Raw genomic sequence first — 23,197 nt, 5'->3', positions numbered from 1 at the left:
GGGGCAATTCTGGCTGGATTTTCTCGAGTGTTTCGAAGAGTATCTTGAGGCACTCCGAGCGTGATTTCTCTGGATTCTGTGCAATGATTCTCGGAAAGGTGGTCTCTCTCTATTCAGAGATAGATCTTTGACGGTTTTCTTCTGTGTTAAAGTGCGCCCTCATTATCCCTACCATTGTTGGAAAATCTCTTGCCTTTCCCTTGATCCTTGTGAAGTAAAATTTCTCCGTCTTTCCTTTTAGCATAAGTGAGAATGCAATGTGGAACTGATGCTTCTGTAGGCCGACCTTCTTATAGACATCGTAGAACCTGACCAATTTTGTGTCAAGGTCGTTGTACAGTCCTCCGCCATACTTGTCGTCCGTATTACTGTACTGTCTCGTTATTGCTTCAACCATTCTCGGTAACGGTATGTCCTGGGGATTTTATTGGAATCTGCTGTTGTCGGTTTGTTGCTGTACATGATCATTTGTATGGGCTGTATCGAGTATATCGAGAGTTGTGGACCTGGATTCTTCCTATCTCTGGTCGATTCGTTTACCGTGTGGTTTTACTACATCGGCCTGTGGGGTTTGGGGATTTGGTGGGTTCACCGAGGTGGCTCGTGCTGCTGGGGAGTGTGGTCGGACGGTCGGTGATCGGTCGCGTGCAGGGTTCTATCTGGAGTTGAAGTTGTCTGGGTGCTCCTTCAGATGGTCCTCGATCTCTTCTTTGGTCCATTCGTGCTGGGTGACCTCTTGGAGGCAGTCGTATAGTCCCTTCACGTAGGATGTTCCTATGCGTACTCTGATCTATACTCTGTGGGTAGTCAGGTAAAGTCGAAGCACTTTCAGTGCGGTTTTGTTCGCCACCTTGAATGTGTCTAGGGTCCACCCGTTGAATTCTTCACGAAAGTCTTTCCATAGGGCACAGTCGGTGATGCGCATTGTGTTCCATGCCTGCATTGTACATGTTATGTATCCGTTCAATATCTTCTCTGTCTGGTTCTTTTCGTCGAGTGTATCGATGGATTTCTGCCATGTCTCCTCCTCAATAGCGTATCCGAGGTTGTCTAGAATTGGTATGGTTGTTTAATCGGTATTTGTGAATGAAATAGATAAACGAAATGAATGTGATGGGTTGCGTGTCGTGACGGTACTGCAAGGTGTTTCCCGTTAACGCGTTGTTCACGTGGTAGACGCAGATCTTCGTTGCAGTTTCAACTGTAGATCTTTTGGAAATCCTCCGTGTCTCAAAGGTACTGTAAGTGTTTCCCAATGAGATACTTTGATATCCTTTAGCACATTTTTCACAATGAGGGTACTGCAAGGTGTTTCCCCGTTCCCTTGTAGTTAATGCCTCTTCCAGGTCGTGTAAACCGAGCTGTTCTGTGGTTGTAATCAACCACTGATCAGTGTTGGTATCACCAGCTAGGTCCTGTGTACACAGTTAAGTGAACAGTTTATGCTTCTAAAGCAAAGGTTGATTGATTCGTGTATGATAAAATGTGTGTTCCGGCTCAGGTTCGAAGTACCCCTGAATCCCATAAGCCGGAACCGCAGCTTAGCGCAAGGTTACATACACAGAAATGTGATCTATCAGACGCTGGCTTGTTCTGATAGAGGGATATATCCCGACAATCGTTGATTATGGCTGCCTTCCTAGCCAGTTGTAGAAATGCAGCGCACTGTACGCGGCCTGTTAGTACTCTGAGCGTTGTCTTTATAGGTATTTGTTGGCAGTGGACCTAAACTGGCCCTGCTTCGCATTTATGGCTATCTGAGCTTTGAATACACTGCGCAATGTGCCAGTATGCCTTCTTCTTGAACCTCCAAGGCGTCCGCTCCTCTAAAACGCCTTTAATGGGCCCATTCGTGTCCAAGTATTTTATCCCCGAACTTTAATGGTTCAGCAGCAGCCTGGATGAAAACGACCCATCTTGCCAACCCATCGTTTGGTGTAACATTCTTCCATTTATGCATCGTTGCCCTCTGCACAAGACTGTCGCCAGCTTTGAGAGTTCGCGTCTCTCCAGAGTCCAGCGTGATCTCCATCTCTCCTTCGATGAGCACCAGAGTATCGACCGTCATTGTTCGGTGCATTGCGCTCTCAGATCCACCCTTCATTGATATTATGCACGTGGCAGTGCCATCATCGGGGCATATACGACGACCTCCTGGAAAAAACGGACTGGTACGGTCTTGCTGATACTGATCAATATCGGTTTCACTTGAGAGATTCAGAGGGAAATGATGGCTGGAAGAAATAATTTGGATATCACCAATCGGTATGGGCATTGTGTTTTGCGCGACGAAAGCTTTTTGGGAGAACACTGCGGTGCCATTGGCATCGTGAGTCGTAATGTAGTGCGCCATATTGCGCCGACTTTGACGTGAAACAAGATGTTTACTAAGAAAAAGGCTGAACAGCAGAAATGAATTCGCGAAGCATTGGAAGAGTGACCATACATGCCGTCTTCTCGTCTTTTAAGTAGAGTCGTTCGTTCGGCGAGTAATTTACAGATCGTAAGAGTTGATAACGGAGTCAATTATATTTGTCAGCAATTTAGCCGCTAAACAGCCTACTCGGAGCTCGCGTCTATCTCCCCACCGAATTGATAATCGCTCGCAACTCGTAGTTGTCATTTTCCGAGCATTGGTCATCTTTGTTATAACATCTCCTATACTATTGAGTGGAAATTCAACGAATGGCTAAACTTTAGATACCGGGTTATTGATTTTACATGAGGACTTTGTTTCTGTCTCTTATGAATGGTATATAAGACAAGGCTATCTTTTGGGATGAAAATTAATTCCACTTGGTTAGATCCCACAACATCATAAAACCTCTCTCGATGTCACTGCCTAGCAAGGAAACCGTCCTAGTCGTTGGGGCAACCGGGAACATTGGTGTGTCGGCCGTTAAGGCGGTGCTGCAAACAGGGCGTCATGTGCTGGCTGTCGTTCGCAACGAGGCTTCAGCAACCAAATTGTTCTACCACGTAGGAACCACGGAGGGAATCACAACCGTCCTAGCCGACCTCTCTTCGGAGAGTGGGGTGAAAAACATCGTTGAGCAAGTCAAAGCTGGCAAACTTCCCGCGTTTCAACATGTCTATGCCGCAGGTTTGTCCACTGTCTAAATTTAATGCCAAGATTGAGGCCCGGCTAACGTGACACGTAGCCGGTGGAGGGTATTCGGCCACGCCGTTACAGGACATCGGTACAGAGGAATTGCGCCAGATAATGACAGTCAACTTCGAATCGAACTTTTGTAAGTCCTCCGACTGGTGTTGGGAAGACAGTGACTGACAATCGTTAGGGACATATCGTGCAACGATCCCGTACCTGCTCCATCAGAATGACCCGCGCAGTACCTGGACTCTCTGCACAGGCTCGCAGGGAGATCTAGGGGCCCGTGCCCCACCCGCTCTCACTCAAGGTGCATTGTTCTCTCTAGCCAATGTGGCATGCCGCGATAACTACAAGACCAATGTCCGTTTCAATGAGGTCTACCTAGCGCTGCGTGTTGAAGTCGACGAATCGGCGGCTAAGACAGGCGCAATGAAGGCCACCGATTTTGCTAAATGCTACGCTGCGCTGCTCTCCAGTCCGGAGATCCGCAGCAGCCGTGTGAGCGTGTTGAGCTATGATGATCTGGAGATTCTAAAGTACCAAACGAAAGTGAAGCTATAGTATCACTTTGTTACATGTGGAATAGGCTGTCTGGGCAACACCCTCGGCTTTGTCGGCATTGGTGGTTAAAAAGGCTCTACGGGCCGATAGGGGCTGCTACTATCAACTCATGTTTATAAATAGCTACTCTTTTGAGCTGAGGTAATTCTTAAAGGAACGGATCACCCCATTCAAAATCGCGTATTCCCACCATCTGACCTTAATCAACCATTTACCATGCCCCCAATTTGCACAGGATCCTCAAAGAAATCAGCCAATCAAGAGGGCAGGAGCCTATTAGCCCGTTCCGATCTCAAAGATAGCCATGATACCTTTTTTCGTGCAGCAGCAAAGTTATACGATTTAACTTACTCTAGGCGAACGCGCTAATGGTGTCATTGCACTGGTAAATATACATGCGAACTCGCATAAATGGACATAGTAAGATAAAGATCCGTTTCTCAAATGGGTCTTATCTAGACCTCGCCAAACGCGGGTTTGGGTTGGGTTTTCAATTTCATTACCCGCCCACGGGCAACCCAACGCGGGTTTTGGCCTTGATGAACCCGCCTGTTAAGATACCCCGGTTGCATGGATAATAATGAGGCTGGGATCACGTGCATACTCATATACTTGACTTCTCAGTCTACTTGTATCTTACACAATACTCAACACAACACAAAATTAACTCCCCTCAATAATATGACCAATGAAGCATCACTTAATAAACCAACAGGCTGGGTTTTCACGGGCGGGTTTTGGCGAGGCCTAGACTATGGCAGCTTGAGGTAGACCTCGCCAAACGCGGGTTTGGGTTGGGTTTTCAATTTCCTTACCCGCCCACGGGCAGCCCACCGCGGGTTGTTATTTTATTAAGTGGTGCTTCAATGTTCATATTATTGAGGGGAGTTGATTGTGTGTTGTGTTGGATGTGTTGTCTAAGATACAAGAGAAGAGAGAGGTAGGTAAATGTATGCACGTGATCCCAGTCTCATTATATCAGCAACCGGGATCTTTTGTCGGAACGTTGTCGTTACAGTACGGACTAGTACGGGCATAGCTAGACTTCGGCAATGGGTCCAAATGGGTCCAACTTTTGGACCCATACCCAACCCATGATGGGTTATGGGTTTTTTCAAAATGGTGCACCCATCCCGATGGGTACCCATGGGTTTTTCATGGGTACCCATATGGGTACAAAAAACCCATATTGTGCATAAATTTGAGGCTTGGCATGGATAATTCAGCTGACTGATCATTGTAATTTTGATATTCATGACTTCATGGCTGTATAGTTACAGTCTCTTCTCAAAATACATTTTTTAAAATCAGCAGAAGAATCTTTGAATCAAATTATTTATTTTTTTCAGATCAAATTGTTAAATTTAGGTAGCAGTGGTTCTATTTTTGTAGTATGTAATGTTTTGGCTGTTTTGACGCTTAACCTTGGAAGAACATGGAGATATATATCTCTAGGAAGGTAATACATACTCCAATATAACAGGGATCAAAAATGCTTTTCACTTCAAGAACTACCAAAATCTAGAGCACTAATAAATACTCATAGAGAATAAAGTCTACTAGTATTTATTTATTCATTTTTACTATAGATACCCAGGTAATAGAGAGCTTTTAGAGACAAAGAGTCTATCTTATAGGTGGGATGGTTTTTCGCCCAAAAACTGCCCATGGTCAAAATCTTTTTCGACCCAAAAAGTGGGAAATGGGTTGGGAATGGGTATTAAATGGGTTTCTGATGGGTATTATGGGTTTCCGATGGGTTTCCGATGGGCTTTCGATATATCACATGGGCTTGATGGGTTGGTGATGGGTTTCAGTGGATCAGATCTGTGCCCATAGCCAATAAAATATCATTTCCCTATATTGCTTTTACTTATCCCCTTTTCCAGCTGGATTTAGAAGAATCTGTCTGTTCAGTCAATCTCTTTGCTAAAGGTATGTTCTCTCCTAATATGTCTCGCTTTCTCTACAGCTATTTTTCAGTTGGTGTCAATATGTCCCAAGGCCAAAGCCAGGAGTCTGACTTTCTGCCCTCTCTTTATGAGGGGGACACAGGTCAGTTAACTGATTTTACTCCTTCAAATCCTCTTATTACGCCGACAAACAGTATTCTTGGTTCTTGTCCAATTGAAGGTAGTGAGCCTGATTTTCTCCGACCGAGCAATCTTCCTCCCCCTGACTTATTTACTCGTGTTGGCCCCGATCGGAGAAAGGCATTTATACTTTACAACAGCATGACTCACACAGATTGGGTTGATTGGTGGCTCCAGACAGACTTTGGACAGAAAAGCAATCTCAAATAGGATACAAATCGCAATTCAGATATCTGGAGTCACTTTGATCAGGTTGCCGCTTGTAAAGATGGGGCACTAAAGGTTATATATAAAAACTGTGCCCGGATCTTAGAGCATCCTGTATCAATTTTACCAAATGGCAGAAGTCTATATGGTACATCAACTCTGTTAAAGCATCTCAAAACAGCAGCTTGCCAAAAGGTCAAGGCCAACAGAAAAGAGGATATCTCTCAGTTCCTAATATCAGAAGTATGTTCTCTATTTACTATTATTTATCTTATATTAACTATTTTAGGGCCAAACAGCTACTCAGTCATTCTCACAAACTACATAGGAGACACAGCTATTGCAGTTTCTCACCTTAAATCGCCTACTATTCCATCTTATTGAACATCCAACCTTCCACACCCTTATCCGATCTGCACGCTTAGCACCTTCTCCTCCGATAATACCTTCTGCAACAACGATTCGGCGACGATTACGAGATATTATCCAAGATAAACAACGCTCTACTCTCAAAACCCTTCCTCCTAAGTCAAAAATATCGATTACACTAGATTATTGGACTTCTCCCTATAACCAGGCTTTTATAGCAATCACTGGTTATTTTGTTAATGCCAACTGGGTATATCAAGAGGTTCTTCTTGGATTTAAGCCATTATATGGCTCACATACTGGTGCAAATCTAAGCACAGTTCTCCTTAAGACCTTGACCCATCACAACATCCAAAATCAAGTCTTTGGAATTACAACAGACAATACAACAAACAACAAAACTTTGGTGGATACAATTCAGCAAGCACTCTCTAGTGAGACCACTGTTATCCGAATCCCTTATCTTACCCATGTCATCCAGCTCTGTCTGAATCAGCTTCTTGATCGTCTTAAAGCTGTACCCCAAAATGATGCCGCTGAGATAAAATGGACCGATCAGCAATCGTCTGCAGCAAAGGCAAATGCAAAACAACAGAAACATGAGATTTCAGGCACATTGAACAAGGTCCGCTATCTTGCAATTTACATCCATACCAGTCCTCAACGGCGAGAGACCTTTCTCCAGCTTCAGCCTAAAGAACCTAGGCTAGTGCCTATTCAAGATGTCCGAACTCAATAGAACTCAACCTTTTTGATGCTTCGACGTGCCAAACGACTACGCAGCTACTTTATATCATTCTGTGAGCAGTATGATTGTAAAGAGATGTTGCTTAATAATGAGGAGTGGCGTCAGATTGATTATCTTCTCTGTATTACAGAGCCTTTCTTTGACTACACTACTAAGCTGTCAAAGACAAAGGAGGTTACTACACATCTGGTTTTCAAGCTCTACAATGCACTCTTTGAGCATCTTGAGAAGTCAATAGGTCAGCTAAAGAAGAAGCGGATTCCATGGAAAAAGCAGATGCTCCAATCACTTGAAGCTGGCCGACAGAAGCTTGGTGGCTACTATTCGCAAACAGATAGTGTGAAAGGACATATCTTTGCGATTTGTACTATGGTTGCACCAGATAGCAAATTCCAGTTCTTTCAAACTGATGACTGGGAGCAACAGTGGCGTGTTGCATATCGCAAATCATTCCAGTCAGCACTGCTTCCATATCAGCAACGTCTTGCCAGAGATCAAGCCTCACCTACACCCCAGGCATCATCAAGACCTACATCAAAACTCAACAAGATGCTCAGTGGGAGCAAGACTATAGCAAAACCTGTTGGAGATAAGGCTGCTCAGTATCTTGATAGTGGTCAGTCTTGTTCTTTAACTCTTTCATAAAGAGTCTTTATCTTTAATATTCTATACTAATTTATTTCTAGACCCAGTCGAAGATGAACCACTTCATTTTTGGCGTGAGAACCAGTCTCGGTTTCCCGCAACTGCATTGCTTGCTCGAGATTTTCTTTCAATCCCTGCAACTGGTGCTGGTGTTGAGCGGCTTTTTAACACCGCGCGTGATGTCTGCCATTACCGACGCGGCCGTTTAAAGTCTGAGACTATTGAAGAAATCATGCTATTCCTGTGTGCATCAAGATTCGATCTCCAGGAGGCAGAGATGAAGCAGCTTGAGAAGTATTTTACGTTGGATGAGATTGAGATGTCAAAGGAACAGAATGATGAGAATCTCCAGGATGTTGAGATAGTTTCGATTAGTGATAATGAGGAGGAGGAGGAGGAGGAGGAGGAGGATATTGTTGTAGCTTCTACTACTGAATTAATAGATCTTGGTGTTGAGGGTCAAGATCCTCAGCAGCCTCTATTACCAGAGAATGGGACTCAGCTACGGATGTCTACAAGGAAGCGTAAACACAGAGAGGACAATAATTTTGAGCAGTACTAGAATTTGAATAATAGAATTAATTTGAATCAATTATCATCATCATGTAGGTTCTTTTACATGTGACTAGAATACCTAAAATTACAGCTAAATTTGCATTAATTATGCAATCACGAGATTTTTCGTAGTTTGCCCTGTTTACAGCAATATGGGTTATGGGTTTTGAGCTCCGACCCATAACCCATCATGGGTCGGAGATTTGGACCCAAAACCTAACCCATCGATGGGTTGGGTATGGGTACCCATGGGTACCCGTGGGTCGTGCCGAAGTCTAGGCATAGCCAATTGAGTACTTGAGTGTGTTTTATTTTGAATACTATGGAAAGTACAGAATAGTTATATGCGATGTGGGCTTAGTAAGATCGTTTAGAGTGATGCAAACATGGTTGAAAACAGGAGGCATATGGGGGTGCTGAATATTCCTCGGGCGCACTAGTAAAACTGCGACCCTCTTTCGTCGACATTTTCGGGGCTTATTCGCCACCAAATATTGCGATAGTGACTTGCAAATCCTGCTTCTCGCTTACCTGAAGACTACCGAGGAACCTGCTTATCATAATACCCAATATGTCAGCAACAGCCCCCTGATTTGATGCTCCGTAACACCCTTGGTGGAAGCTAATGCACCGCCATCTCAGTGGCATTTTTGCCTTGGGGGATTATAGTTACTCCTTTCAACGATGATGATCACCTTGAGATACCGATCAACGGGAACAGACTCACTCGTATGCTCCCACCCCGGTCACCCGGTCTGCGAATGTGCGCCATCAATAATCTGCCCTTCGCCCGATCCTGAGAACCTTATTGGTTAATGCTCACATTTCTTACATCATCAGACCGTATCGACTACCAGATCGAGGAGAAATAAATTGAACAATCGAGTTGTGGTCAAGTATACACAACAAAACCTGACTCAACCGCCTAGATCCTTTTAAGGAACAGACAAAAGAGGTAGCTAGTAATATTCCACGACGGATAATAGCTTGCGGCCGAGGGATGAGACTAGATGATAGCAATATGGTATTATCTGTGAATTCCCAACGGGACATTGACAAATATTTTAAGAGAACTAATCTTGATCGAACAGCAGTGGAGAAACAGCTACATACTAGTAGGCATGTCTGGCTCGTCTTGACAAGACGATCCGACTTCAGATCTCCGATGACGTCGTCCCATTGCATGGACCCGCTAGGAGGAATCTGTGGATTTAATTGGGCGCGACCAGGTGACAACAGTGGAAAAACCGGGTTAGCCCAATTTCCAATCCACTTTATAACCACGCTGCAGCTTATCATGGGCCCCCCCGCGCAAATCTGCACTGTTCTCCTGTGATCTTCGCCGTCAATGGCTGCTATCATAGGTCTCGGTACGCAGTCGCGTTATAGACTGGCGCAAGAACGAGAGTTCCACAAGTATGATTCCACCCTTGTTTACTTACCTCTGAGGCTGCCCAGGTGGCAATAGTATAGTATGTTAGTCTGCTGTCTAACCGATTGTTCATTCTCGACAGATATTTTCCGCACGAACAATCCTCGGCACGCTATGCCCCGTTTGATCGCGCCAGTGAGGACGGCTTCACTCCTGTGGCCTCTTCGGACTCGGCCTTGAATTCTTACGCCCAGTTAGCTACAAAACGACTGGGTGTTGAGCGAGCTATTATTTCCCTATTTGATTCCACCCACCAACATCTACTGGCAGAGGCTACTCCAAGCCTGAGTCTTATTGGGGGTCGCATGGCAAATGAAAATGAGCGCTTAATCTTGGGGAGCTGCACGTTCCCGAAGGAGCGAGGAATATGCCATTGTGTCGAGTCAACACCACGCCGTTCTAGTGAACATCAGGCTGGAGATACAGGCGATAATGACAGCGTCTTCATTGCTCTAGATATGAAAAAGGATGAGCGTTTCAATCTTTCGAACCTGCAAGCTGGGCTGTCGGAAATACGCTCTTTCGTCGCAGTCCCAATAATTAGTCCGCGGGGATACAATATTGGTGCTTTTACTGTAATGGACAGCAAGGCAAAATCATCGGAACCTGATCAGCACTCTCGTCAATTTCTGAAGGATATGGCTGCGACTGTGATGGAACACCTGTCAATGAGAGAGGCTACAGTAAAAATCCGTCGAGCAGAGCGCATGATTGTTGGTCTTGGCAGCTTTGTCGAAGGAAGATCCACACTTCGTGATTCATGGCCAGAGGCACATGCTCAGCACCTTTCAGCAGAAACCTCTGGGGAATCTGCAGAAGGCCAGCTGAACATCGAGCAACAAGATTTACAAGAGCTTGCAAAGGAAACAGGCAAGAAAACACTGTCAATTCGACAACTACCGCACAGAGCTCATCGTTCTCGAGCCAGTAGTCCTAAATCAGGCGACTCTGGTCAGAAAACACTACCTGACGAGACAAAAATTCCACCGACCCATGGAAGAAAATTCTCTGAAGATAAGAACGTCGCGCGAGCCGTCCTGGAAGGCAGTAGTCTAAAACATGACGCTTTCCCATCCAGTATAAGGAACGTCTTTTCCCGCGCAGCAAATTTACTCAGAGAGTCAATTGGGGCGGAAGGAGTGATGTTTCTTGATGCAAATTCCCATCGCTTCGGGGATCTGGTCGATGAGAAGAAGCGCAGAGTGTCCGGCTCCGGTTTCGATGAAACTAAGACAGGCGGCGACGACGAAAGCACTGGTTCAGAATCATCGTCTCGTCGGTCTGTTACCGATACTGATCGGGATTCTGACCATGGTGGTCAGAGAGTTTCTGAATGCCTAGGATTTTCAAGCTCAAGGGTCTCAAGCATCAATGACGAAGAAAGGGCTGGCCGAGCAGTCATGGTACCAGAGCCGATATTTAGCTCTTTAATTAACCGCTACCCCCAAGGGAAAATCTTCACATACAATTCAAATGGGTCTGTCTCAGAGGACAGTGACCGTCGAATCCAAGAACATTCACGATCTGATAACGCTACCATGCCATATAAAAATGACTGTCATTCATCAAGCACACGCAGACGCAGGCCAGCCTTTCAGCGACATGCTGATGACTTGATCAAAATATTTTCCGGCGCCAGAAGCGTTCTCGTCTTACCTATCTGGGATGTAGACCGAAAGAGATGGTTTGCGGGAGCCTTGATCTGGACAAATGAGCCACACCGAGTCTTCACATTGGAAAATGAGCTAGTCTATACATCTGCCTTCGCAAACAGTATAATGGCGGAAATTCGGCGTATTGATGTCGAGGTAGCGGAGAGGGCGAAGACCAACCTCGTCAGCAGCATCACGCACGAACTTCGAAATCCACTGCACGGAATCTTGGGCACGGCCGACATTCTGAGTGACACAGCCATGAATGCACTCCAGTATGGGATGGTTCATACGGTCGAGTCATGTGGTCGTACTCTGCTGGATACTATCAATAGCCTGCTTGATCTAACATTCATCGATCAATACAGGAAAGGCGACACTACTCGAAATGGAAAGCGCAGAAAGAAATCACAATCACAGCAGAATATCCCGCTTGGTCAGAACCCATCAACTTCTCATGTTGAGCTGGATGCTGTCCTCGAAGAAGTTACAGACTGTGTGTTTGCCGGTCACTGCTTCTATAATCATCCACAGACGCCTCCCCCAGCTCTCACGGAGTCTTCCTCACGATCCGCCGGCCAGGCTAATCAAGCAGATCCTGTTGACCCCCGAGCCAGTCAGGTCACGGTCATCTTTGACATCGACGCAAGCACAGAATGGGATTTTGAGACTCATGCTGGTGCGTGGAGACGCATTCTTATGAATGTCTTCGGCAACGCACTTAAGTACACTCCTTCTGGATATATCTACCTTGGGTTGAAATCATCTGCAAGCTCTACTAGCTCAATTTCGAAGAAGTCTCCTAGCGAGCAAAAGCAGGGTTTTGATGTCACTATTACCGTGAAAGATACCGGAAAGGGCATTGGGCCAAAGTTCCTACAAAGCGATCTGTTCAACCCATTTAAGCAGGAGGATCCTCTTGCATCCGGAAGCGGGCTAGGACTGAGTATTGTTCGCCAGGCTGTCGGTCTACTCGGGGGATCTATTGAAATTGAATCAACTGTGGGACAAGGCACTCAAATCTCAATCCATGCACCACTCATGAAGTCCATGAAAACTTCAGATTCGTCGTCATCGAGATCCATTTCCTCTCTGAAAGTTCAAACTGAAGGACGCACTGTGGGAATTCTAGGATTCGGGCAGTCTCTCAAGTCGCAACGTGACACAGCATTGTATTCGTCATTGGAACGAATGTGCCGTGATTGGTTTGGCCTTGAAGTGACTAATATCTCACCATCAGATGGGAAAAGCTTTGGTTTTGATTTCTACTTTGCTGTGCAGACTGAGTTAGATTGTGAGGACGTTGATGGAAGAGACATATTTGGTCTTGCCCGTAATTTGGATTTTGGAGACACCCATAATTCACCGGTCATCGTCGTCTGCCAGTCGCCAGAGGAAGCTCATCGCATGTATGTTTTATCCCGAAACCGAAGTGAGGCAACATTTTTTGAGTTTGTGAGCCAGCCTTGTGGGCCGAGAAAGCTGGCTCGGGCAATAAATATGTGCTTGAAACGACAACAGGAACAGGAACAAGGACGACACAAAAGTGATGAGCCAACTCACTGGGTAGAGGTGCCTAGATCCTCCCACCTCCCAGTAGACATCGATGCCAGAGATCCTCCACAGGATCGGATGAGAATTAGCAAGCGACCGACCGCAGAAACAATGAGCAAGGAGAAGAATGGGAGCCCTGGACAAAGTCCTGAAAATCAAAAGATTGATTCAAAACAACCAGTTCTGTCAGACCTCCCTCTCAAGCGCGAGGAAGGAGCGCCGAGCAACGACGCACAAGTTGGCCAAGAGCGGATTGTCTTGCTAGTTGATGACAATGATGTCAATCTCCAGCTGCTTTGTGCCTATGCTCAGAAAGGCGGGTTTACCTACAAGTCGGCTAAGGATGGCGCTCAGGCGGTTGACCTTTTTAAGGCCGAACCTGGGGCATTTCAGGCTATCGTAATTGGTGTGTTTTCCAAGTTTTCTCCACTGGTCCCGAGGTCTGTTCTATCTTCTTTTCACTACTTGGCTGACCATACTAGATATATCAATGCCCGTAATGGATGGCTTTCAAGCATCACGGGAAATTAGACGCATAGAAAAGGAGTTTCGCGCCGGGTTATCCGAATCGGCTCAAAACGTGCTTCCACCCACAACCATCGCTGCATTAACCGGGCTTGATAGCGCCGGTGCTCAGAAGGAGGCTTTGTCGTCCGGAATCAACACTTTCCTGGTCAAGCCCCTTAAGCGAAAGGAATTCTTAGCTGTCTTGCGCCGCCAATTTTAGCGGGAATTCGCATGCTATCTTGTGGATCAATTGAAGGTATCATTCACGTTGATCAACTGATATGGACAGTCTTTCTATTCATCTTTAGGTGCTCGGTTGATGCGTACGTTACTGTGTCGCAGTCTGCTCAACAAATGAACCTCGCGATGCGTGCGCTTAGCGAGATCCATCGAACTATATGGTTTACCAATCTCCTTGATGGCAACTTTCTGATTGGTAAATGAATAATTTGCGGAACTGCCTACGACACTCGTCAGTATGAACTTGAAGGTTTATATGAAGCTCTTTGATTATACCATATTACTCCAAGGCACCAAGGCCTCGTAATTAGATCTGAATACCTTTCGGTGATTTCAAAGGATGTGCCCATAATATTCTTGACTGTAAAGTAGCAATTACTGCATATACGAATGCACCAATCAGATAGCACATATAATCAAATTGACATTAAGAGACAAATTTCTTTCTTTCAGAGAGGGGCGAAGGAGTGGAAATGGGCCTTTTTCCCTTGGGATTTTAAATGCTCAAAGCTCTGCTCTGCAGTCAGCCCAATCACAGAGCATTTTCGACCACATTCCACCAATCATACCCAGGACGGTAAGGGGCTTACCGCGTATTTTCTCCTTGTGTAACTTCATTGGCGAAAAGTGGTCCGACAGATACCATCCACCACCCAGCATTTTCGGCTCACGGGTCAGCTCCAATTCTACGATCAGTTCAGTCAAGGCATACCCAGGCCCTGGGCGTCCGGGCTCCAGGTCATTATGGAACAAACCCCTGGCGATGACCATTCGGATTCCAACGAAGGCCAGCGGCCCCGAATGCAAAGGTTCCGATCCCTCGCTCAGTCTATCCTAGTGAATATCCTACCCGTCGCCGCGTTAGTAGAGCCTGTGATAACTGTCACGATCAAAAAGCCAAATGCAGCGGCCATCGCCCCTCCTGTCAGCGCTGTCAGGATAGTGGTGCCCAATGTTCCTGCGGCGATCGGAAAGGCGAAAAGACGGTCAAGTGTGTGCTGGCGCTTCATATGATTTGTGATCGTCATCTAACTAAGATATTAGAGAGTTAAAGGATCTATCCGCACAACTGCAAAGCCATGAAAACTTGCTATGAGATCTGTACCCGCGTCTGGACTCAATATCCGCGCAACACGTTGATCAGGCCTTCGGTGGTCTATTAGTCAGTGTGAGAATGCACGCTCTTTCCAAGGGTCTCCCCCTCCCCAGACCTTGGCCTGAAATCTTTTCTTGTGTTTGTTTCTTGTATTTTTTGGTCTCATTTCTCTCACTAACATTGTATCCCGTCGTAAACGTAACAAGTCTCCCGAATTTTGGCCACTCCATCCGATGCTGGGAGAAGTCCCGCTGGTCACCAGGGACTACACTGACGAGGATTTCAACCTTGATGAAGCATCCCAGTCCATGGGTTTCATTGGAGAGCACTCAGAGGTGACATGGCTCTACAGACTTAAGCGCCATTTAGAACAAGGCGCCCTCGCCCCTGCCGGAAACATTCCCGATCGACCATCGATCTCATCTCTCAATTACTTTCTAGACGAATCGGACATCCCTATCCCTGACGATATCGACGTTGCAGTTCGACCACCCCAGCAAATTGCTGACAGGCTCGTCGAAAGTTATCTCCAGACCATTCATCCTGATTTTCCCATCATCGGCAAAGAAATTTTTATCAACCAATACCGGTCCTTCTATTCGAGTCTAGACGTGCGCCCCGGCAAGCGATGGACAGCCGTGCTAAACCTCGTGTTTGCCATCGCAGCAAAACACTCCCATGTGCTTCAAACCCAATTCCAGGGAAACTACACTGATCACTTGGCCTACTTTGCTCGGGCGTGGCGGTTAAGCATGGGCAGCGTCGGGCTGTTTGACCATCCAAACCTACAGCAAGTGCAGGTAGAGGGTCTAGCTGCATTTTACCTCTTGTCGACGGGTCAGGTTAACAGGTGTGTCTACCTTGGTTGTTCTTTACTGATATTTTTTTATTTTTTTTGGTGGTGGGTTTGCCTAATCCAGTCTTTATTAGGTCCTGGAGGATCCTTGGGACAGCTATTCGCTCAGCGGTGGCAATGGGACTCAATCTCCGTAACGAGACGGAAAGTGTCGCCCATCTATCGAAGGAAACCCGATACCGCGTATGGTGGGCATTGTTTGCGTTAGATTCGTGGTGAAGGGGCGGCCCCCCAGCACCGGCGGCATCTTTTGCACCACGCCCCTCCCCGTTCCATATCGCGAAGAGGACTTTTGGGATGAAGGAGTAACTCAACTTATCACCAACCACGAAGCCCGGAGCAATTTGTTACCATGTCTCCTCACCTCCAGCGAGCCCACCACCCCTGGGTCTAGCATGGCCTCTTCAGTAACCCTGTCGCCAAGCACGGGCACCGAGCAAACGCGCCAGTCGATAAAGGAAACCCCACCACCGAATAATTCCCTTTATTTCCTTTATATGCTGGATTTGGCGATGTTAACGCGAGAGGCAATCGAAACCTTGTACGCACCCGGGGCGGGAACACGGCGGTCGTGGTTGGAGATGGAAATGGCAATATCTAATTTCAACACCACTGCTGACACTTGGCTCTCACGTCTTCCAGCGGAGTTTCGATTCGACGAGTTCGACAGTACTCGTCCTTTTATCCGCCAGCGCACCATTCTAGCCTTCCGCTTCTACACCACTACGCTAGTTATCTCGCAGCCGTGTCTCCGCCGTCTCGCCCATCAAGTCATCGGCACACCCTCTCCCAGCTCAGTGTGCGATATGATGGCAACAACGTGTGTGGGTGCTGCGCAACGGACTCTAGACATCCTGCCCGAAACACCCGATATCAATTGGCTATATGAGGTGTCACCCTGGTGGTGTTTTCTCCACTACATCATGCAATCCACAACAATCATACTGGCTGAGCTCTTCGCCAGAACTTTGCCTGGAACAAAAAAGGCGACCAGTCTCACGAAGATAGTTCAGAAGGCTATCCGCTGGCTCTGCGCCATGTCGGGTAGAGATCCTTCTGCACACCGAGCCTGGCTTGTCTGTATTGACATCCTTTCTCGTCATGGGCTAAAATTCTCCATTATCCCTGATGATTGAAGTCGATTGCGAGGTTCTGGGACCCACTCTTATCTGTTCGCTCGCCCGTGGAATCAGAATCGGAACCAGCGTATTGGGCTCTTTATCAGAACTATACCATGCCATCAGGCTCATGTTTGCTTTCGAGGCCATGCCTTGGATGTAAATTTCTGGAGTAAACGCGTGCTGACTGAACTTTGGGTGCATATGTTGATTCCTTTCCTCATTACCTGTCGCTTCTAGGCTGTGTTGCTTTTATTGAACATGGCTTCCACCATTGTTCGGACACCTTTTGCTTTGGCGGACTGGTGTGTATGCTGTCCCTTGGCTTGTTTACTGGCGAGTCCTAGGTATTCCTCTATCCCATGGGGGAAATTCAATGAGGCCCATTGAATTTTTTAGGGTTTTGTTAAGTATGGGGGAAAAAAGTGGGTCCAGGGCCCATTGAATTTAGATTTCAAACCCCCATTGAATTTAGCAAAATAATGTCGTAGAGTTTCCAGATTTCGATATATTTTAATTTAGTATTAGTTTTATTCCATAGCCAAATTTAAGCACAATCAGAGCATATCCAGTATCGATTTTGTCCCCCACAAAGTAGCAAGATTTTTTGATGGGGTAACCACCAGCCGCCGGTCGCGACCAGTCAAACCCACCAACATCAACAACCACCATATGTAGTTTAGTCATAGGATTTGTTTTTTTTTGTTTCAAATTTCAGGGGGGTTTTCCCAGATCCCCCATCATCATCCCATTTTATTTTGGGTCCATTTGAACAACATTGAGTTGATCCCATTTCCCAGATATACAATACCAGCCGATATATAGATTTCCATATCCGACATGGACACCGAATACCAGGCCCACGAATTATTTTGTGTCAATGCCGAATTTCGCGTGTTGATTTGCCAGAAATGTCAATGTGCCGTACGCCGGGGACAGATCAAGGCCCATTTAAGTAGTACCGTACATCGGATACCCATTTCGTGGGTACAGTATATCGACAGAGTGATCCAGCAGTGGGATCATATTGATGATCACCCAGAGGTGGATAGTTGGCCCCGCCAGATTGATCAACCCATCCCCGAGTTACCCGTTTATCAGGATGGATTATTGTGCCAGCAATGTGAGGTATATACATGCCGCCAGATCCGTACGATGAAGGCACATTGGATAGAGGCCCATCAGTATCGTGTACAGCAAAGCCGTGGTCGTCCCACACCCAGACAGGAAAAAGCCATCCAGGCCGCCATTAACGCCAATAGCCGAGCCGTTGCGTGTCAGCGTATATTCAGCCAAGGCCCCGGTTCACATTATATTCATATTGTGCAGCCCAATCCCAATGAGCCCCCCCATAGACCCCGTGGAAGACCCCGACCGGATTCACCAGTTAGTGCAAATGGTTGAGGAGTATCAGCAGCAAGATCAACAGGCCCATGAAACCATCATCCAGGCCGGGGAGTTAGATGAAGCCACGCCATGGTTGAATCGGACGGGGTGGGTTCGGTATTTACAAGGGACCCCCCCGGCAGCCATTATTCGAGAGTACCCAGCGCCCCGAGGAGGATGCCGAGGGACCAGAGCGTATCGCATTGGTCATTTGGGAGGCCATGGAGCGATTGGCATCGGTGAGCCAGGAGATCGCCAAGGCGTGCGGGCATTTAGTACGCATTGATGTGGTCCGTACGATGAAGGACGAGAGTCCACATAAGCCATTATTGGCATATTTAGATGCCACCGCCATTCAAAAGCATGTGGCACCGTGGCAGCAGATTATGATGTTTTTTGCACGAACCCAGGTATGATCACGTCCGTACCCGATATCAGACACCCAGGTTGATTCACCATCCCAGATTGAACATGATTGGGAATCACCCAAGTATTCATTTACCCCCCGACAGCAGCAGTTATGGGATGCCGTGTGGCGCCATGCCCAGGCCCAGGCCAGTTGTCCCGACCCCGAGGATGATGAGCCCGAGCCATTCGAGATTCGTCCCATCGAGCATGCATTATTAACGTTTTGCATCGATTTATTACGCCAGAAGATCCGCAACGATGAATATGGATGTGCCATGATTTGTGCCACCGCCGTGATTGGATGCGGGCAGTTTGGTTGGGCCACGCCCGAGAATTTCCCCCCCCCGGATATCCAGTTTGATCAAGATCGCGCGGTTTTTTATTTTGCACAAAGCATTGCGGTTAGACCCCCGGTCATCGGAGATCCGTCGTGGGTTCGCCGGGCAGCAGAACCCGCCATGGTTTGAAGGTGATATGATCGGCATCGATGAGGCATATGCCCACGATGATGAAGGATATGGCAGTGCCCCCCCCCATCCCCGGTGGCCATGCGTAGTTCCCCCCCCCCACCAGCGATGACATATTAGGAGCATTGACACAGGAGCAGCGCCAGCATCCCGACCGAACGTTCCCCGAATGGGTCACATATTTGGTGGATTTATTCATGGTTCGTGGGACCAATGGCCCCGTCCAGTGGTGGTTAGATTTACGTACGTACGGACGGACGATATTTATGAATACCCCCAGCGAGGGTCATATCGGGTGGAAGTCCGGAGATGAATTGTTGTACAAACAGATCCATTTTACCATGGGCCATTTCCGCGGATTTGTGCATGGGTTGGTTGGCCGGTTACGGCAGCAGTTGGTCCACGAGTTGATGTTTTGCACCGATCACCCGCCCCCAGCCATCCCGTGGGATCATTTGTACGATGATGCCACGCAGAGTGCCACCGGATGGAGTTTTTTACAGGATTTACGTACATCGTGGCCGGTCCAGGGTCCGACGTGGTTCATGGAGCGTATCCGCCACGAGCCCCGATTACAGCGTCAGTTTGTACAGTCCCACGGGGCCGGGTTCCGGATGCCCGCCATCGATCGGTTTTTTCGAGTGGTGAGCCAGTTCCGTGAGCGGTTAAGCGTGGCCGTCCATGTTTGTGCCGGTCAACCCAGCCGGGGTCCCGAGTTAATGAGCATCCGGCATCGTAACAGTGAGCGAGAGCGCCGCAATATATTCATTGAGGATGGCATGGTCACATTTGTCAGTCGATACCATAAGGGGTTCCATGTGGCCAATGATACCAAGGTGATTTTCCGATATTTACCCCGGGAGATTGGTGAGTTGGTCATATGGTATTTATGGTTAGTATTGCCATTTGTGGAGCAGATGCAGTCATATCAGCGGCATATACGGGGCGAAGCCGCCACCATCGGTCGACGGGCCGAGTATGTATGGTCCCCGGATCCCGATCGGCAGACCGAGTGGAGTAGCGTCCGGTTACGGGAGGTATTGAAGCGCGAGACCGCGATTGGATTGGATGGGCAGAAGTTGGGATTACAGGCATACCGTGACATCGCCATCGCCATCAGCCGGCGGTATTTACGCCCCAGCAGTCAGTTCCAGGCCAACACCGAGGAGGAGGCCCCCGACATTGACGACGAGACATCCATGGATGATGATGGGATCCGAGCATTCATTGCGGATATCCAGGCCGCGCATTCCGCCAGCATTGCCGGGACGCAATATGGCCGGATGATGATGGAGAATCCCAACACCACGGCCCGGCACCGCGAGTTATTCCGCCAGGTGAGCCAGGATTGGCATTATTTTTTAGGATTCGAGTCCACCCGTATCGAACATGACCGCCGGGCCCCCGGCACCAAGCGTAAGCCCAACCCATGGGAAGTCGAAACGGCCGAGGCCCGTACGCAGCGTCGATATGATTTACACCAGACCAACATAGACGAGGCATTCCAGCACATGATGGGGAGCAACACCGTAGCATTGCGGGGGCAACAGGGTCCCGTATTACAAGCCATCAAGCATGGGGTAAGCCCCATTGTGGCGGTCATGCCCACCGGGGGAGGTAAGAGTGTGTTGTTTATGTTGCCCGCGTGGGTGAGTGGCCGTGCCGGGTTAACCATCGTGGTTGTTCCATTGATTGCATTACGCGGTGACATGGAAGCACGATGCCAGCGATTGGGGATTTCATGTGCGGTATGGGACCCCCGACGGCCACCCGATGGGGTATCCATCGTATTGATCACGCCCGAGAGCACCGACAGCGATGCATTTGCCGATTTTGTGACCCGGCAGCGGATGTTACAGCGATTAGATCGGATTGTGGTGGACGAGTGCCATATGGTATTAAGTCAACAGGAGCGATTCCGGCCATTATTCCAGCAGTTGGGCAAGTTACGAACCGCAGCCACCCAGATCGTGATGTTGACCGCGACATTGCCCCCCCCGCAGCGAGGAATTATTATTCCATCGGATGCATTGGGTCCGGGATCAAGTGGTATTATATCGGGGCCACACCAGCCGGCCCAATATCGCATATCGTGTCCATACGATCCCCGTAGACGATGGATATGACCATCCGTTCCAGTGGGTGCAGATGCGGAGTGTGATCCAGTTCATCCAGGACCGTGTTCGCCGAGCGTACCCCGGCCGGGTGATCATATATGCCACCGTCCGGGCCCATGTCACCGCATTGGCCGAGTTATTAGGTTGTGCCGCATACCATAGCAAGCAGGTGGACAAGGAAGGGATTTTGGCATCATTCCGCCACCAGGCCGGGGCGGTGATCACGGCCACCAGTGCGTTAGGGATGGGGATTGATATCCCCGATATCCGCAGTGTGATCCACGTTGGTCAGCCCCGGACCATGTTAGATTACGCGCAGGAAAGTGGGCGGGCCGGGCGTGATGGACAGCCCAGCGAGGCGATTATCATCCAGGCCGAGGGTCAGACGATGGGGCGGGAATGCCGTCCGTTTTGGATGCACGATGCGCCCCCGGACGACCATGCCCATGTTGTTGAGTATATGGAGGCGGCGGTGACGGGTTGCCGGCGAGTGATATTGGATGGGTATTTGGATGGACCCATCGAGGAATACCAACGACAGCGATGTGGTGATCGGGTGGTCGAGTCCGCATGTGATGGATGTATGCCCAATTGGGAAGACCAGGAGTCCCGGATTGGATCCGCGTCCCCCGTTATCGCCGATGACCCGATGGTTGATGTTGGGGCGGTTGAGCCGGTGATGGCCGGCCCGACGGAGGATATTCCCAGCACCATGGCCCGGGCCGTACCAATCGCCATCCAGCATACATTTCGGCAACAGGATATCCAACGGGCCGAATTATGCCAGCAGGCGGATGGGAGGGCCGGTCAGCAATATGAGGATGAAGAGTTTTTGATCCGTGAGATTGAGAAGTGGGTTGATCGTTGTTGGACATGCAGCCAAGGAGGCCGTGACGATGGACATGAGATGTGGAAGTGTTGGTATGGTGAAGGGGGCAGCGGCAAGATTGCGCAGGCCAGTAAGGATTGGATGGTCAAGATTCGACGGCAGATTTCGTACGATGGGTTCACGGCGCATTTTTGGTGTGGGATGCCGCAGTATATATGTCCGCGGAGCGATCGGCGAACGGAGCATAGTCCGCAGACGGTCCAGGCATGTGATGGATATCGTACGGCATTGATTCCGACGATTGCGATGATGGTGCATGGGCCCCATGCCAATGCAGTAATCCGAGAACGGTGGTTCCAGCGATTGAGTGAGCATGGGGTGGATAATATCCGGGCGAACGATACAGAGTTGATTCGGTATTTGGGACAGATGGCGCGGAATTGTGGACGAAAGCGAGCGCAGATTACGGAAGAGTTTATTTGGTTACGGAGAGCATATCAAGGAGTTGAGCGTGGTGGGTAGGTGGAAATCGAGAGCGGCGTTCGTGTTTTCCGTATTCAAGTAATAAAGACGATGGCCAAATATATGTTGTCATGTTGCCGGGTTCCATGGTTGATTCAGTGTATTTCCAGGTGAGAGGGATGATTACGGTAGAAATATATGGGAATTATAGGGTCAGGAGGATAGATATATGATGGGTATTAGGAAGGTGATATACAGGACGATTGTATAGTAAGTGATAAGGTCATTAGTGATAGGGATCGTGTGTTATACGGAGATCGAGGTTTAGAAGTTGGGAATGTTCCGAGAGATGCCAGTGGTGAGGGTTTATGGATGGGTGGTGAGGGTTTGTAGATAGGTGGTGAGGGTTTATGGATGGGTGGTGAGGGTTTGTAGATAGGTGGTGAGGGTTTATGGATGGGTGGTGAGGGTTTGTAGATAGGTGGTGAGGGTTTGTAGATAGGTGTTTAGGGTTATATATGTTGGTGTTCCAAAGTTGTTTGTTATTAGATTAGTGGTTCCAACCCGTCCGAGAGTGCATAGGAAGAGATCAGAGTAACAAAAGTCAGTAAATCAGTTACAAGGTTTTGATATAGATAGCAAGGGACCCAGGGCCCATGAGATGAGGGTTTTCGGGGTAGAACCCGGTCAGAGGGTGGTTTTAGGGTTTTGGCATTGATATTAACCCGGGCCCGGGCCCGGGTGGTGAGTTTTAGGGTTGAAACCCGTTGTCCGAGTGGTAGG

The 23,197-nt window shown here is 48.2% G+C and overlaps 6 protein-coding genes across 6 annotated transcripts; 5 read left to right on the top strand and 1 right to left on the bottom strand.

Moving 5' to 3' along the window:
• Window positions 1-1,837: 1,837 nt before the first annotated feature.
• Window positions 1,838-2,353, bottom strand: N7533_003736 (cupin domain-containing protein; the record flags this gene model as incomplete). The annotated part of the gene is made up of 1 exon (XM_057100386.1): window positions 1,838-2,353. The coding sequence occupies one exon, from the start codon at window positions 2,351-2,353 to the stop codon at window positions 1,838-1,840; it is 516 nt and encodes a 171-aa protein (XP_056960016.1).
• A 479-nt stretch (window positions 2,354-2,832) lies between these two features.
• N7533_003735 (uncharacterized protein) lies at window positions 2,833-3,673 on the top strand (the record flags this gene model as incomplete). The annotated part of the gene is made up of 3 exons (XM_057100385.1): window positions 2,833-3,103; window positions 3,162-3,251; window positions 3,300-3,673. The coding sequence occupies 3 exons, from the start codon at window positions 2,833-2,835 to the stop codon at window positions 3,671-3,673; spliced, it is 735 nt and encodes a 244-aa protein (XP_056960015.1).
• A 1,994-nt stretch (window positions 3,674-5,667) lies between these two features.
• N7533_003734 (hAT family dimerization domain-containing protein) lies at window positions 5,668-8,297 on the top strand (the record flags this gene model as incomplete). The annotated part of the gene is made up of 4 exons (XM_057100384.1): window positions 5,668-5,728; window positions 6,525-6,967; window positions 7,082-7,706; window positions 7,777-8,297. 4 exons carry the CDS (start codon window positions 5,668-5,670, stop codon window positions 8,295-8,297), a joined length of 1,650 nt encoding a protein of 549 aa, XP_056960014.1.
• A 1,341-nt stretch (window positions 8,298-9,638) lies between these two features.
• On the top strand, window positions 9,639-13,655 carry N7533_003733 (hybrid sensor histidine kinase/response regulator; the record flags this gene model as incomplete). The annotated part of the gene is made up of 3 exons (XM_057100383.1): window positions 9,639-9,706; window positions 9,805-13,334; window positions 13,411-13,655. The coding sequence occupies 3 exons, from the start codon at window positions 9,639-9,641 to the stop codon at window positions 13,653-13,655; spliced, it is 3,843 nt and encodes a 1,280-aa protein (XP_056960013.1).
• Window positions 13,656-19,347: 5,692 nt separating this feature from the next.
• N7533_003732 (uncharacterized protein) lies at window positions 19,348-21,132 on the top strand (the record flags this gene model as incomplete). The annotated part of the gene is made up of 1 exon (XM_057100382.1): window positions 19,348-21,132. The coding sequence occupies one exon, from the start codon at window positions 19,348-19,350 to the stop codon at window positions 21,130-21,132; it is 1,785 nt and encodes a 594-aa protein (XP_056960012.1).
• Window positions 21,133-21,154: 22 nt separating this feature from the next.
• Window positions 21,155-22,474, top strand: N7533_003731 (uncharacterized protein; the record flags this gene model as incomplete). Its single annotated transcript, XM_057100381.1, has 1 exon — window positions 21,155-22,474. The coding sequence occupies one exon, from the start codon at window positions 21,155-21,157 to the stop codon at window positions 22,472-22,474; it is 1,320 nt and encodes a 439-aa protein (XP_056960011.1).
• Window positions 22,475-23,197: the final 723 nt, after the last annotated feature.

This window comes from Penicillium manginii, assembly GCF_028828005.1.
Source record: "Penicillium manginii strain IBT 31320 chromosome Unknown utg000004l:1.0-7231830.0:1.0-7236170.0, whole genome shotgun sequence".
Lineage (NCBI taxonomy): Eukaryota > Fungi > Ascomycota > Eurotiomycetes > Eurotiales > Aspergillaceae > Penicillium > Penicillium manginii.
The sequence above is the reverse complement of the archived record's forward strand: the minus strand, read 5'-3'. Positions and strand labels throughout refer to the sequence as shown.